General features: G+C 43.1%; 1 protein-coding gene across 1 annotated transcript in view; it reads right to left on the reverse strand.

Annotated features, from left to right (window-relative positions):
- Nucleotides 1–16,738, reverse strand: part of PPTC7 (protein phosphatase targeting COQ7) — a 39,422-nt gene that overhangs the window by 4,828 nt on the left and 17,856 nt on the right. Inside the window, exons 2-5 of the mRNA XM_020970213.2 lie at nucleotides 11,110–11,289; nucleotides 5,919–6,117; nucleotides 1,641–1,764; nucleotides 144–273 (exon numbers count right to left, since the gene is read on the reverse strand). Of these exons, the coding sequence (XP_020825872.1) occupies nucleotides 144–273; nucleotides 1,641–1,764; nucleotides 5,919–6,117; nucleotides 11,110–11,289 (633 nt within the window). The remainder of the gene's footprint in view (nucleotides 1–143; nucleotides 274–1,640; nucleotides 1,765–5,918; nucleotides 6,118–11,109; nucleotides 11,290–16,738) is intronic.

The following is a 16,738-nucleotide window of genomic DNA, read 5'->3' on the forward strand; positions in this document are numbered from 1 at the left end:
TGGTCACCATCCCGGTGACCTTGGTCCAAAGGCACAGGTAGGGGAGGGGCAAATGAGGGAAAGGACAGTGTTTTTGTTGCTGAGGAGCCTTTCATTCCCCTCCCGTGGCCCAGCACTCCAAAAGCTTCCCATGGCTTACTTACCTCTCACATTCAATCCGTTGTCACATGCAAACTGGGCAAAAGGTGACATGTAATTTGGGTCATACGCCAGCTCATGAGCTTGCTCAGCAATGCTTCTTGCAGTCTGTTGTATACTCTCAAAATTTGAATTCTGCAATGAAGGACAAATGAATTATTTTTAAAAGGACTAATCCACAGAGGATCATAAGTTTTGAGTGAGGAAGAACACAATTTCTTACTATAACATAAGCATCAGTAGAACGTTAATTAAGTAATATTTTTCAAACTATATTTTACATCTTTCCATCACTTCCTCAGCTCCCAGTGCAGCAGACTGCTGGCTGGCCTCCCTGCCTCCAGTCTCTCTCCATTTCAGTTCATCCTCCCCTGGGCTGGCAAAGAGGTCTTCCTAAAGCACAGATCTGACCATGTCACTCCCTGTTACTTCCCAGATCAAGTGAAAATCCTCTGGCTGCCCTTTAAAACTCTTCTAGTCTTCTTATCACTCCCTCCTGTCCATGTGTACTAGGATTCAGTGTCCTTGGCCAGCTGACTAGTCCTCCACCCAACGCTCTATCTCCTGACTCCAGGCATTTTTCCTGGTTATCCCCAATGCCTGGAACTCTTTCCCTCCTCATCTCTGCCTCATGGTTTCTTCTGAGTTTTAAGTCAAGAAGCTGCTCTCAGTCCTCCTTAATCCTGGTGCCACCCTGTTTGTACAGAGCTTTTTGCATGTAGTCTCCATTACTAGACTGGGAGGCCAGGGCCTGTCTGGGTTTTGCCTTTCTTTGCATCCCCAGAGGTTGGGCACACAGTGCACTTTCATAAATGTCTGCTGTCTTGAACATCCCCTCACCCCCAGCCCACAAGGCCCAGCATGAGAGCCAAAGGGCCACCCTTCCTAAACTTACAATCTTCAGGAAACAGCTACTTATACAAACACTGGACTATGTGCCTAATGTGAGTAAAAATGTAGAGACCAAAGGAGCAGAAAAGGCTGCCTTCATTTCCTTCTAGGGTCTCTCTAAGAGATAAAGCTTTTTGGTAGGAGTGCGGATGACACTGATTTCTGAACCGCACCCAGCTCTGGGTGGATCCTGGGCAGTTTGTCATCTCCATCTCTTGCCAGATCTGCTATGACCAGAAGAGGAGGAAGAGAAGTAGAAAGGATAAAATGAGGTAAAAATTATCCTTTGCTGCTTATTCTCTTAACACTTCCTAACTCCGCCTACATTCCTGGCGGATGGCTTGTGCATAAGCAGGTACAGGTTTGATCGAACGGACACACACACACACACACACACACACACACACACACACACACACACACACACACACACCCCTTAACCTGATCTTTCCAGTCTTTACATATGCATTCACTTGAAAGATCTGAACTATGATTCCTTTGCCCAAGTTGGCAGACTGGGGCTTGGCCTGCACTGCCCACCCTGGGTTAAGGCCCCTTGACAGCTTGTGGAGAAGTGCTGGGTTCAGCAGGTGAGCTTTCCTATCCATTACCTTTAACTTTTTCAGCTCCTGGAGGATCATGTAATCGGGCATGTTGTCAAAAAGCCCGTCTGTTGCTGTCAGGATGATATCACCTAACTGGACGTCAAAAGAAGTGCTATCAGCAGCATCCGGGCTGTGGAAATGACAAGGCCATGAACAACAAAGGGAAGGAAATAAGTTATAGACATGGTATAAAGTTCACAAAGATGTGGTACTTCTTCCGTTTGCATCAATGGAATCACTTTGCATTGTGAAGTTTTCTTTGAGCCAATGGCTTTAACACACCTGAATCTGGACCGAGCTATTGAAAGAATTCATCCAATTCGGCTCTTTTTTCACAAAGGGACAATCAAGCTTCAAGCCGGGCTACTTGTACCCACAACCCCTTCTACTTTACAACAGTTTACAAAAATTAGCTTACTGCCTATTAAAACGGCTGTTCTTAGTGGGACAAAGAAATCAGGACGAAGCAAGTGCATGTTAAGCTAATGAGAATATTTTGGAAAAACAGATATTTTCAGAGGACAACAGACACCACCAATTAAAAATCAAGACTGACACAAGACTAATTCTCCTGTGGTTCAAAGAGAAACAAAGGGCTTTAAGATGATTGACATATTAGTAATCTTTAAAATTTTTGGTTAAAATGAGTCATTTTCTTCACTTCTTAATTCTAAAGGGCCCAAGTCCTAATCATCATGAGAGGGCTGCGGCTGAGAGAGTGTGGCTCTCAAAAGTTAGAATATTATTTTGCTTAACTCACATTGTGTGAGCACCCATGTTAGAAATCACAGAAATTCTGCACAATAATTTTCTGTTAAGTACCTATACTATCTGTCCTACAGAAGAATTTACTGTATCATATGTGTATACATATATATATATACACATGAGATGGCAGGCTCTTTTTTTCTCCCATTCAACAAATATTAAGTTTTTTTTTTCTCAAAGCAAAAAACATTGAATTAATCAGCTCAGCAAAGTAAATGACAAAGAGAATTCTCCTTCACATACAAGGGTGTATGTGCTCTCTTAAGGAATTCTGAGTGTCTAGAGAACACGTTATAACCAGAAGAACTTGTGCTTTGAGGGCAATATCCTTGATAAAACATCTCTCCCCTCGATGGTTACTGTTTATTTAGATGATGGATTGTTTGAAGCAAGGATTTTGACTTGGAATATATTTTTAAAAACTTTTAAAAGCCTTTTAAAGGTTTCAAGGGGGAAAAGCTGATTTTTTAAAAGATAAGACAATCTTTTAGGCAGGAAAATACACCTGGAATGGAGACCTGAGCCTGGAAAAAAAAGAGCTGGGGTGAGCGGGTGGAGGGAATGGGAAAAGGCCCCTGGAAGGTGGATTTGTAGGCCTTTGGGCCGGATAGGTCTAATGCTTTATGATCCAAAGTGGTCAAGATATCAAAGGTGATCACCAGGGCCTGGCCCCTTAAACTGCGCTTTAGGGGGAAAAATCTGCAGGTTGATTAGGCAACAAGGAACGGAAAAGAGACTGAGGTAGGAAGAGAGTAAGGAGAACAGAGCTAAGTTGAGGAAGTAAAGACAAAAAGGCTTTTGTCCAAGCCCAGCTTCTGCTAGACTTTCTTCAAAGGAGACAACTTTAGTAAAGGAGCTCCCTGCTGCCATCTGCACGGTGCATGCACATTGACAGCTTCTCCAGTTCACCTTTTCCTGACCTTCAGAGCAAAGAGCACTGGCTCAGACGTCAGAGGACCTGGGATCAAATCCTGCTTCTGACACTTAATACCTTTGTTGGTTGCAAAAGAAATAACCAACATTTATACAAAGCTTTGAGGTTCACAAAGTGCTTTATAAATATCCCAGTGACCCTCACAACAACCCTGGGAGGGAGGTGCTGTTATGATCCCCAATTTATAGATGGGGAAACTAAGGAAGAGAGGCTGACTTCCCCAGGGTACTGTGGGTATCAGGGGCAGGGTCTGAACTCAGGTCTTCTTGCTTCCAAGCCTGGCTCTCTGCCCTCCCACCACCACCTGGTGACACCAACATCTAGCCAGTCACATAATCCCCTGGACCTCAGGGTTCCTATTTGTAAGACTGAGGGACGGAGGTGGGGGGACAAGTAGCTTTACGGTCCCTTGAAGTTCTAGATCTCTAACCACAAGGTGCTTGCTACTAAAGGGGAGCACTGGTATTAGTGACATCCAAGTACTCATGATGACGAAGGTAGCCAGACCACAGACTGTAAGCCAAAGAAACCACACAGAGGCAGAGGAGCAAGTGACCCTGAGTCCCACAGGTGAAAAGAGGCAGAATCGAGATCAGGAGCCAGCTTCCTGGACTTCCCACCCAGCTCCTGACCCCTTAAGACGTCTAGATACAACTCCCTTTGTGCTGTGAATGAAGAAGCAGGGCATGAAAGGCATCCACCTGCACACTGAGCCTAGAAGCTAGAAGGTGACCAAGAGTCACAACAACTACCATAACTAAAGGTGAAAACCTAATTTCAGCTGAAGTTGTATGTTGTGAATAAATCGGGATGTTGCAAAAAGAATGCTGAGGGGCGAGGGGATTCAGCAGAATTAGAAACCACCCTGAAGTAGCAAGGAAAGGCCCGGCTCGGGATGTCTGCTTGGTCTTTTGTGACAAACGAGATCTCAGAGGTTCAGATCAGTGGAGCACCCTAGTCCAGTTTCAGGCTGTGGTTTTTTTTCCATGAGTGTCTTTTGCTGCTCAGCCTGTGAAAGACTTCCTTCCATTGGCCAGTTTTGTTATCTTCTCCCAACACTCCCATTCACGAACTTGGGCTGCTGCCAGATGCAGTTTCTGCCCATTCTGACTGAACACACTGTGCTGCTGGGAACCTGCCCGCTCTGAAACATGAGCTGAGATCACATGCTGGCCAGGCTGCTCCAAGTGCCAAGGAAAGCAACGGCCACTGGCTTGAAGGCAGGCTGGCCACCCCTGCCCCAGCCTGATAGTGCCCAAACGACAGAGAGCAGCCGGATTCTGAAACGGAAACAGGTGCCACAAACTAAATGAAAAAGCAACGCTATCCCAATCACTGTTCCCCAGGTGCTGCTGGCCAACGGTGATGCCTGGCACTTAAGGTCCCCAGCTCATGCTCCCAGGCAGGTTAATCTGATCATGGGTCACTACCTCTATAAACCAAATTTTACAAACAGCCTTATTATAATTTCTCCTCCCCCTCAAAATTACAGCAGTATATTTATTTCATAATCTACTTCAAGTCTCCATAAAAGTTCTCAGCAAGCTCTACACACTGATTAAGCTGTAGATAAGATCCACTCATTCAGATAAAAATGCTAGCAACAAGAATTGGTTCAATGCCTTAAGATCTGGTTCTATCCAGAACAGCAGGTAAAAGGCAGCAAGCAATCATTAAAACTTCTCTCTCAGTAACATCTCTAATTTGACCTGGAATGACAACCATTTAATTGTCACATTCGTGTTAGGAAAAGAGCCATTTTAAGATCTTTCAACAAATTGCAAGTAAACATTAGGTTCTTGGCCACTTAAAGTTTAACTCTGAAACAGGTGGCAAAGAACACCTCAATAAGTGCAAAAAGCACAAGCAGAAGTACATCTGTCCTGTCCCCCCCGACGGTCAATTAGCCCAGATGACCTTTGATTCTCTTCTCTGGTCAAACCTGGCCAATGCTTTTGCCAGATTCCTCACTGTATGCTTGAACAGTAAAGCAAATTCAGCTTCCTACCTGGGACATGGACCTGCTCTCGAGTCATGGATGTGAGCAACATAAAGCAATCAAATCCAACCCAGTCTGGGCTGTTTGTCGTCAGAATGAAAAATGTCTCTGGCAAACACAACCTTAAAGACAAAGCTCTCACACCACTGCCCACACATGTTAACCATATTACAGCAGAATCCAGCTCAGATGAAATAGAATGCTTTCTATCTTATCTCATTTGACCCTCATACCAGCTCCATAAGGTACGTGCTATTCTTCGTCCCATTTTACAGGAAACTGAGGCCAAGAGAGGCCAAAGGAGTTGCCCAGAGTCCCACAGTTTGTCAGTCTCTGAAGCAGGGTTTGAACCCGGGTCTTTCTGACTGCCAGGCTAGCCCCGGGTCCACACACAACGGGCACAATGGACAAGATGAACTCCCGGGAGGAGAACCACCACCCTCAATTTATCCTCTGATCAATTCCTTACCTGGGAACTGAAAGTGACTACTGCCATCCCACTAAAGAGAAAAAACAGCAGCAGGGGCCTGAGGAGCCGCGAAAGGAAAAGCAAGGCCTAAGTGGCTGGGAGGAAGAGGCTCACCTGTCACTGAGGACGACTCCCTCCGCTTCAGGAGGGGCGATCGAAAGCTGAAATGGAGTGTTGAAGTAGTGCTGCTGCTCATCCGACCGGTGGACCACCTCCCCTCCTCGAACTACCAGAAAGCCCGAATCCCCCAGGTTGGCCGTGTGCAGGCGGTGGCTTGTCCGGTCCAAAACCACTATGCAGGCCGTGCTGCTCCCTAGCAAGGAAGAAAACGGGCATGAGGCCCAAGCCTCTTCTTATATTTGCCCTGGATACATATTTTAATCATATGGAATACACAAGCATTTTACTAGTTGGATTTCCTTTGTTATTATTTTATGCTTCCTATATTCTGATCAGATGGGTATTAACAGTAAGCTGATTAATGTCAATATAGTGGAATGGGTACAGAATTTTAGAGAATATTTTCAGAAAACAGCAACAGAGGGTAATGGATTTTGACATACTTTTTTAAATTAAAAAGCTTAATCCCACCCACTCCTAAGTGCCCAGAAGATGCATAAAATCTTCAAATTTTAATGTTGGAGATTGATGCACCACAAATAAGACTATGATGATTTCAGTTTCTTTGGTTGGATTCATAGAATTTCAGAGCTAGAACAAGACTTATGGATCATCTCGTTTATTTTAGATATAATTTCTCCAGATAACACATATTAAAAAAGGGGGGGGTCTGTTTTGAACCATGGTGTTTTAACACTGAAACAAAACCAAATAAAAATAATGATCTGGTCTCAGGCTAAATATAATTTACATGGAAATAACCTTTCTAAGCTAGCTGCTAGCTGAGGTCAATTAAGATGTTCAAAAGGTCAGAATGTTGTGAAGATGAGATACTAATTTTAATATTTAAATACGAGCACAAGGTCAGCTAGGTTATTATCTTGACATTTCTCTTGCATCACTGGCACCTGAGCCTTCTGTAGGAGAAGCAGTAACATTTAAGACAGGGCAGAGCTTAATCAACATTTTAAATTAGGGTTAAGAGGAACTCATTTCTATCTGCTGAGGTCATGAAGACATTTTCCCACACAAGGTGGTGAAGGCCTGAGGTTGGTGACCACAAGTAAACACTTCACATGTAGCTCATGGAATGGAGAAGCAATCTTTCACTTCACAATTTTTCCATATATAAATAATTCATTTCTGTGGCATTTTTAATGTTTACAAAACACTTTTCATACATTATCTCACTTGATCTTCAAAACAAACCTGTTATGGGGATACTCCTGGTGTTATTCCCATTTGCAGATTAGGAAATTGAGGCTCTGAGGTGACTTGCCCAGGATTACACAGTTTACATTAAGGGTCAGGATCTGAATCCAGGCCAGCATTATTTGAAGAACAGTATACTTTCTATACCACTATTCTGCCTCCTAAAATACAGAGATTTTGAAAATGGAAATTGGGATGTATTTAAATAGGGATCATCTGAGGGCAGAGATTATTACATAGTAGGCACTTAATAGAACTTCAATGAACTGGACACATTAAAATGTTAAGAAAAAATGAACCCTGGGGCAGCTAGGCGGCACAGTGGATAGAGCACCAGCCCTGGATTCTGGAAGACCTGAGTTCAAATCTGGCCTCAGATACATAACACCTATTAGCTGTGTGACTCTGGGCAAGTCATTTAACCCCACTGCCTAGCCAAATATAAAAAAAAGAAAAGAAAACCCTAAATACACTTATTTATATGTGGACATTTACTGAACCTTTAATTCTAAAATGAATACAAAGGTATCTGGAATCAGGACGCCCCAAGTTCAAATCCAGCTAGACTGTGTGACCAGCTGTGTGACCCTGGACAAGTCACTTAACCTGTTTGTCTCTATTTCCTCATCTGTAAAATGTGGATCATGATATACCCTCTACCTGCCAGATTTGTTATAAGGATTAAATGAGCTAACAATTATAAAGTGCTTAGCAGTGCCTGGCATATAGCAGGTGCTAAATAAATGCTAACTATTAATATTGCTAAGCTGACATTCCAAAGAAGAGAATGTTTAATTGTAATTTACAGGGCTTTTTAATAACCCAGCAGATACTGACATCACAGTTCAGATTCTAAATCAGAGCCATCCAGCAGTAGAATGGGTTGCTCTGGGTGGGGTCTCCCTCCCTGGAAGTCTTCAAGCAAATGCCTGGTGAATGAACACGTGCCAGGGAAGTGGGAGAGGGCATTCTTGTGGGGGTAAGGAACTAGATGCTTTCCAAGGTTCCCTCCAACTCCCAAATTCCATGAATCGACCAACTAGCTTTCCTTTCAAAGTAGGCCCATCTGTTCATGAGATGCAGAACTCCCCAAAGGCCTCCTGAAGGAGAGGGCATTAGAGATCTATTGAAGATAACAAGTTAAGAAGGGTTTGTGAGGAAGATGAATCTCTAGTCATGTTATTCACTGGCAAAACTAGGACATCATTGTCTATGCCTGTGATCATAGGCAGCTGACAGAATCATTTAAATGTCTGTTATTCTTAACTACCCAAAGCCTCAGACGACAAATTAAGGCCTCATCCTACAAAATGAGATCAGGCTTGGAGTGGACACACCTTTCTCCAACCCAAATTATTCCTGGAGGCATATGGGGCTCAGTCAACAGAGGGAACCATTTCTTGACAACCGAAAGCTAGAGATTTCCCACCAAGCCAATCTGTGGACTCTGAACAGAAAGAAGTCAGCACTACAGCTGAGCGAGCGAGCTGGCAAATGAAGAGCAAAGGGCGACGGAGGGTAAGAAGACCACTCTGGAGTGCTCTTGGGCAGCCCAAGCACTTAGCCAGCTCCCAGAAAGATCCCTCCTACTCCCAAAGACGGAAGTATTTGTACTGTCATTCAGCCCCTAGTTTTGTAAACAACTTAAGTCTTTGGGGCAGCAAACAGAGAGAGGGATAACCTTATTAGGACTGCCCTCTCAAATTCCTAGGCTATGTTGACTTCAGAAGATCTGCATTCTCCTCCTTGGGTTTCTGAGGTAAGATGGGGCATTTGTCTAGGAAACCACCCTGAGCCATAGCAGCTAAAACATCTCAAAAAACCCCCCAAACTGGTGAGTTCTCAGCCTTTCCCCGGAAGCTGACGTGCTCCACAGTTGTTGTTGCTGTTGTTGTTGTTACCGTTTTTTTTTTTTTTTGCAATACAGATGGGGGAGGCCCTGCAATAAACATTTCTATAGCACCTACTATGTGCCAGGCACCGTGCCAAGTGTTTTACAAGTATTATCTCATTTGGTCTTCACAATAACCCTGGGAGGGAGGTACCCTTATTATCCCCTTTTTACAGACAGGAAACAGAGGCTAAGTGACTTGCCCAGGCAGCTAGGTGGCAAAGTGGATAGAGTGCTGGGCCTGGAGTCAAGAAGTTCAAATCTGGCCTCAGACACTTACTAACTGAGTGACCCTGGGCAAGTCACTTCACCCTGTTTGCCTCAGTGTCCTTATCTGTAAAATGAGCTGGAGAAGGAAATGGCAAACCATCCTGGTATCTTTGCCAAGAAAACCCCAAATGGGGTCACAGAGAGTCAGACAGGACTGAAATGACCCGAACAACAAGCAGACTTTCCCAGGTCACACAGCTAGTGAATGTCTGAGGCTGGATTTGAACTTGGGTCTCCCTGACTCTGAACCATCAGCTGCCTCTGTACAGCGAAATACCAAACCTCCACAGGCACCATGACTGATGACCATTTTGGGCAGAAGCCATGGTTCAGTCGAGATCTGCAGGCATCCTCTGCTAAATGATCTGGAATCTGAGTTACACAGAGTTCAGGCACATTTGAATTCAGGTGAGAGTGGGGAGTGTGTCAGCAAAGCAAAGCATCCTTTTTTAAATGTACTTTAGAAGAAAAGTGTCCTATTTTAATGTTTTTTATGCTTAAAGTTCTTCAAGATTCAGGAAAAATGTGAAAGCCCTTACAAAGCTCAAACCCCAAATCAGTTGGCTTTTTTTTTTATAGCCTTGTTATATGCTCCACAGTGATCTCAGAAAACAGGGCAACCAGACAAGAGCCAAGGGCAGCAGAGAAAAGCAGGGCAATTAATTAATGTAGAGACAAGAAGCTCAGAGTGGCACCAGGGGGCATCCCTTCCTACTCTTGAAATTTCAGGAGAATTATTTTCCACTTTGGAGTATCTTCCATTAGCAACACATACATATATGTGTATATGTATATGTATATATGACTATGGAAACCAGGTTTTTAAAAAATATTTTTACTCAAAGTTTTCTAGTATCTTCATTTCTGATTATGACCCTCCCCCCTTACCCAGAAATTAATCCTTCAATGGCAAAGGAATTTGTTAGCAATTAATAACAATAGATATACTTTCATGTGTTGAATTCATATTATTTATTTAATAAGCTCGAAGTCATGGCTTTAAGTAGTGATTCTCCAACCATCATATCAAGATAAAAATTAGTTGTTGAAAGCACTAGGAAATAGAGGTTCGATCCCTGCCCTCAAAGACTTTAACATTCTCCTGGAGAATACAAGTATACAAATAAGTAAATCAAAGGGAATTTGAGGAGGGTGAGTGCTTTTTGAAGTTTTTTTTTTTAATAAACAGGGGATTCACCTCTGTGTCATGCTAGTTACTGAACAATCAAATGGTTTTTAGCCACTTGAATGGGACTTTTAAAAGCTCATGCAGAAACAGGATATTATTCACCAAGAATAAATATTGTGGAGGAAGAGAGGAGAGATAAAGAGAGACAGAGAGAGAGAAAAGCAGACTTAGAGATGAAGTAAGGAGTCTGTGATTCCAAACCTATGTCAGACACTTACCAGCTAAGGGATCCTAATCAAGTCACAACTTCTCAAAAGTTCAGTTTCCTCATCAGTAAAAGGAGGCATAACAATACTTGCTCTAACTTCCTCTTAGGGCTGTGAAGAGAGGCCACAGAAAGCTCTCCAGGACGAGCCGCAAACACAGCGCTCTGCAGGAGGAGATGGTTTTCCTGGCCTTTTCCCTGCCCACCACCGTTTTTCAGCAGTACGTAAGGGGGCAGCAGGCAGTCCCAGGGCAGAGGAGAACCTAGGCAAGCTCTTTGGTTACTCTGAGCTGTGTCTACCAAGCCTGCTTTAGTGCAAAGAGAAGAGAAGCCAGGCAGGTGAGGGGGTGCTTTTGTTGTTTAAGTCATGTGTTCTAACAGAAAAAATGGAAAGAGCAGAGGAATTTTGTCTCCTTACCGAGCAAAGGTATTTTATTTTGCAGTAGCTCACAGTAACTTGTGGTGAGAATTCCAACAGGATTACTTGGGATGAAACGTCCTTCTTTTACTAAGCGTTCACACGTTCGCATTAAAGTCCCTGAGAACTGAGACGGATCAACTCCATAGTCCCTCCAGCCTCCTACACCATCTGCTACCCCTAAAAGGGAAAAAAAAATATGGAAAGAGATGAGTAACTTACATTTATACAGCACTTTAAAGCTTGCCGCTCACTTTCTGTATCACAACCAAGTAAAACAGGTATTGCCAAAAATTACTCCTATGCCACAGATGGGGAAACTGAGGCCCAAAAGAGGGACACTGGTTCAAAGATACACAACTAGTAATGTTGGAGCCAGAACTGCATCTCTCCTGACTCCAAGTCCAGTCAACTTCAAGAAATGATTATTACAAAATTGAAAGTCTACTTTAAAATATTACAAGTAAAGCTGTAGCAAAACAGAGATACATAATCAGTAACACAGCATGTTCCTAAATAAATTTCCCCTAATATACAGATGTGTTCCTAACAAGTATGGAACTGTTTTCCCACTTTGATGATAAAACTGTTAGGAAGAGCCATAGTCAGATGTGGGAAATATACTTAGTCAATAAACATTTATTAAGTGCCTTACTATGTGCCAGGCACTGTGCTAAGAAAGGTAAAAGGCAGTCCTGGCTCTCAAGGTGCTCACAGTCTAGTGGGAAAAGGCCAGGAATACGAAGAAAAGCCAAAGATGGCTCTTGCCCTCAAGCTCACCATCTGATGGGAAAAACAGGCAAACAACTATGTCCAAACAAGCTACATAAAAGATAAATTGAAATAATCCTCAGAGAAAAGGCAGTAGAATCACAGAGGAACACCTAGGTGAATTGGCAGGGCCAAGGAAGTGGCAGATAGCCAACATATAGCATATAGTTCTGTGGGGGCCTTCTCCTAGCACAGCAGGAGAAGCCAATCTCAATCTCACTGTTTGCACGGCAAACTGATATGCAGGATTTCACCCTTCGGGAATCCCAAGTTTTGAAATTCTATAGCATCTGAGCATCCCTCTGTCTGACCCTAATCTCTTTTCTGAACTCTAGGGCCCCATTACCAATTACCTCCATACTTGTCTCCCCTTGGATGTCTGCCATCAGCATTTCATCCTCAACCTGTCCAAAACAGAATTCGTTATGTTCCCTATGTAACCTCCACAGCAATGCCATTCTCCTGGTGCTCCTCAGCTTCTAAATGGCAAAAGGCACCCTTGATGCCCATCCCTCTCGTTCCCTCCACCCCATCTAGGCAGTGGATAAGCCTTGCTATGAGGCAGAACTAACATGCTGCCCTTTTCATTACTTCTCATCTCTCCATTTACATAGCCTCTATCCAAGCTCAGGCGTCACCATCTTTCACCTGGATCACTGCAACAGCCTCTACATTGGTCTCCTTGCTTTATCCTTGGCTCTCTCCAATTCATTCTTTGCAGAGCTGCTCAAACAGCCTCCAAAAGGTACAAATCTGGCCGTGCCACTACCTTGTCAAAACCTTTCAGGGGCTCTCTAAAGGCCTGTCATGGTTTGGCTCCAATATCTCTTTCCAGCCTTATTTCACATTACTTCATTTCATGCTGTGTCCCAACCCACCTAAACTCATCAAATCCATTTCCTGTGTCCATGTGCTTGTAGAAATTGTCCAATTTTCTCAATCCTCATGCCCCTTGACCTCTCTGCAGCCGCTGACACTATTGTTCATCCTGTCTCTCTGACTTTCTTCTTTAGGTTTTTGGAACGCCCCTCTCTCCGGGTTCTCTTCCTAGCTGACAATCCCTTCTCAGTCTCCTTTGGCAGATCCTCATCTAGATCACGCCTTATGGCTTTAAGTGTCCTGCAAGGGTCTGTCCTGGGCCCTTTTCACTTCTCCTCCATACTCTTTTACTTGGTGATCTCATCAGCTCCTATGGATTCAGTTATTATCTCTATGCTGATCATTCTCATGTTTCTTTACTCATCCTTTACTTCTGCTGTTTCTCCAACTACATATAAGACACCTCAAATTGGATGTCCTATTGACCAAGATGTCCTCTTAAACTCAACATGCCCAAAACTGAACTTATCTTTCCTCTCAAATCCTAGTCTTTTTCAAGCCTACCCAGAGTACCACTATCGTCCCAGTCCTTCAGTCTTGCAAACTAGCTGTCAGCCTCAACTCCTTACCATCACCACCCTCTCTCCCCCCTCCCCCTGCCCCCCAATATAGCCAATCTTTTGTCAAGGCTTGTCAATTTTACCTCTGTGCCATTTTCAAATTCCCCCTTCTAAGGATACTGCTGCCAGTCCCATGCAGGCCCTCATCTCTTCATGCCTAGATTACTGCAACAGTCTGCCTGCCTTGAGTTCTCTTCCATTCCACTCTCCATTTAGCCATTCAAGTGATCTCCCTCAAGGGTAGGTCTGACTGTGTCATTCAACACCCCCTCTCCTCCCATAAACTCCTGTGGCTCCCTATCACCTCCAGGATCAAATATAAAATCCTCTGTTTGGCATTTAAAGTCCTTCTTAACCTGGCCCCACATTTCCAGTCTTCTTATACCTTATACCCACCCCACCCCAGATACTCTTCTACTCAGTGACACTGGCCCCCTTGCTGCTCCTCCAACAAGATATTCTCTCTCTTGGCTCCAGGCATTTTCTCAGGCTGTCCTCTATGCCTGAAATGCTCTTCCCTCCTCATCTCAGCCTCCTGGTTTCCTTCAAGCCCCAGTTAACATTCCACTTCCTACAGGAAGCCTTCCCCAATTCCTCTTCATTCTAATGCCTTGTTTCCTATCTATCTGGCATCTAGCTTGTTTGTACATAGTTGTCTGCATGCTGTCTCCCCCATTAGCTTGTGGGTTCCTCAAGAACAGAAACCATCTTTTGCTTTTCTTCGTATTCCTGGCCCTCTTTACTGATGGGCAGTCTTCCTTCTTGGCACATAATCTCTCTTCCTCTTCCTCTCTCAGAATCCTTATTTGCCTTCAAGATGGCCATAATCTGGGCCTTCCATAAGCCCCTCAGGTATTAATGTTCTTCTGCCTCACATTACCTTCCAATTATAGATTAGTGGACCTGTATATTCCCTAGTAGAACTTGAGTCCCATCTCCTCTCGCTTCTTTGCAGTTAGTGGTGAGAGAAGAATGAGTGTGGAACAATACACGTCAGACTTTTTTGGGGGGGGAATGTTAGAGAATTTTACTGAACTAGGTTTTTTTCCTCTTCTTTTTACATTCTGTTATAAGTGAGAGGAAGGGGAGAAGGATGAAAATATAGGTGATGTAAAAAACAAAAGATATCAATAGAAATTGATTTTTTTTTAATGTAAGGCCCTCAGAGGAAAGGCCTGGTTTCTTTTTGTCTTCAAACATCCAGTGCCCTTTAGGTCTTTATCACAGAGTTTCAGAGTGGCAAAGCCCTTCAGAGGTTGTCTAGTCCAAGTGACAACTGAACAAGAAGGCCCTCGGCAGCCCATTTCACTTCTGGACACCTAATTATTAGTAAGTTTGTCCTACAACAAGTCAAATTTGCCTCTTCTCAACTTTCACTTCTTGCTCCTCATTCAACTCTTTAGGGCCAAGCAGAACACGTCTGATCACCCTTCCACTACGGGTAGACAGCTATTCCAATGAAGGCTAAACATCTGCTAACTAGCCTCGTTTGTAGACTTCTTTCTCTGAAAATTGGGACATCTGCCTTTCTCTAATTCTCCCACTGTCTCTCGTCTCCCAAAGATCCTGGACAGCGGGCTCAAGCACACTTGCCCCTTCAGCACCTTCGGATGTAGGTCATCTGAAACAGGGGACCTGAGATCCTCTGTGGTGGGAGGGGCTCTGGCTTTCTTACTAGCTGCTTACTAGCTTGGGTGGCCCTTTTTATGGAGCTCTTGTCAATTCAGGAACAATTCTCATTGGCAAGAAGAAAAATTGAAGAGCTTGGCTTTTTTAGGATCCTTATGAGCATCTTGTCTGCTCCAACCTGCAGCCCTGGCCCTTCTTGAATCCTCCTTTTCATCAATGTGACTTTAAGAAAAATTATTTTATTATCCTTCCAAACCTCAACTAATTCTGAGATTTATCATTCTTCACTCTATCCTCACAGGACAACAACACACTCTCATACTCATCCTGTTACCTGCCCTTATTTCCATTTTCTGTACAGTTTTTAAAAATTAAATGGGAGTTTCCTATGCATCCACATTAGTTTACATGGTCTCTTTAGACAACAGCCTTCTTTTTTTCCCCCCGCTGGGATTACTTCTCTTTATGTCTTTAGGATTTTAGTCTTATCAGATTTCCATCCCTCCTGGGATGACTTTCCTTATATAATTTTAGTCCTTGGGATCCAACTTTTCCTTTCTCTGAACCCTTCAAAATCTGCTCTTCCAAAATCTAGGGTAGGTTTCTTCTTCTCTCTCTCTCTGTCTCTGGTGCTCACAAAAGAGAGAGTGAGAGAGACTGCGCAGGTTCTCAAATTTTCCACTCCAGCAACCAAAGAGGTGTTTAATAAATGTTTATTGAACTGCAGTGCAACAATCCAGATATTCTGGTGGCATCATATAAATATAAGGATGTGGTGAATTGTAGCAACTGCCACCTTTTCCAACAGTGATGTTAATGCTGCGAACTCTTGTTGAGGTTTTCCTGTTTTGCTATAGTGAAGATACTTGTTTCCACCACAAGAGACATAATTTGAACACAGCAATTTGTGGTAAAACAGAGTCCAGTACAGGCCTTGGGAATGCCATCTGAATCACTGTTTTCAAATTGTTCAAGGAAAAATTTTCTTTCCAATCAAAAAGACACAATTAATTTTGCTGTTAAATGCAAATTGCTTTCATCTCCAAATGTCCTTCACATATAAAACATGTGAAACTGATATAAGATTTACAGTTGACCTTGGCATGAACTATGTAATCTGACAGCAGGTTACAATCCTGGCCTGATAAATTTAGCACATCAACATTAATCAGATTTCTCCCAGAATAGTGCGCAACCTTTCAGACACCTGTTTGCTTCTCTCTCTCTTTCTCTCTCCCTCTCTCAAGTTCTCTGTATGACCGAAAGGTTCCATTAGCTGAATCTCTTTAAGGAAAAGCGGGTCAAAGTACATACAACCTAGATTAGCAAGTGAAAAAAAAAATCTTGAAAATCCACATACTTTTTATTTCCTTGTGAAGCACAAGTTACACAATGTAAAGTCTTTTGTTGAGGATTAGAATGTGGATAAAACTAGATCAACAGTATAAAATACATATTTGAATTATGATGTTATATTTTATTTTTATTAGCCATGATTGTTTCTTTGAGGAAACTGAAAGTATCCTGTATCAAAAACTCAAAGCTTCAGAGCAAACTAGGACAGCTAAATTGGGATTTATTTAGACCAGAATGGAAATGCCATTCAGAATACATTTCAATGGGGGTGGGGGGAGGTTAAACACTCCTGGCAAAACATGTAACCAATAGGAAAAGATCTAGGTCTCCCAAAGAGAGTACAAAAAAATTAATTTCCATAAATTAGGGCTAAACTTTTCTCATCCCCGCCCCAAAAACATCAGAACCTATGCAATGTCTACTACAAAACATGA

Source organism: Phascolarctos cinereus, unplaced genomic scaffold (assembly GCF_003287225.1).
Source record: "Phascolarctos cinereus isolate Bilbo 61053 unplaced genomic scaffold, phaCin_HiC Scaffold_4;HRSCAF=312, whole genome shotgun sequence".
NCBI classification, from domain to species: Eukaryota; Metazoa; Chordata; class Mammalia; order Diprotodontia; family Phascolarctidae; genus Phascolarctos; species Phascolarctos cinereus.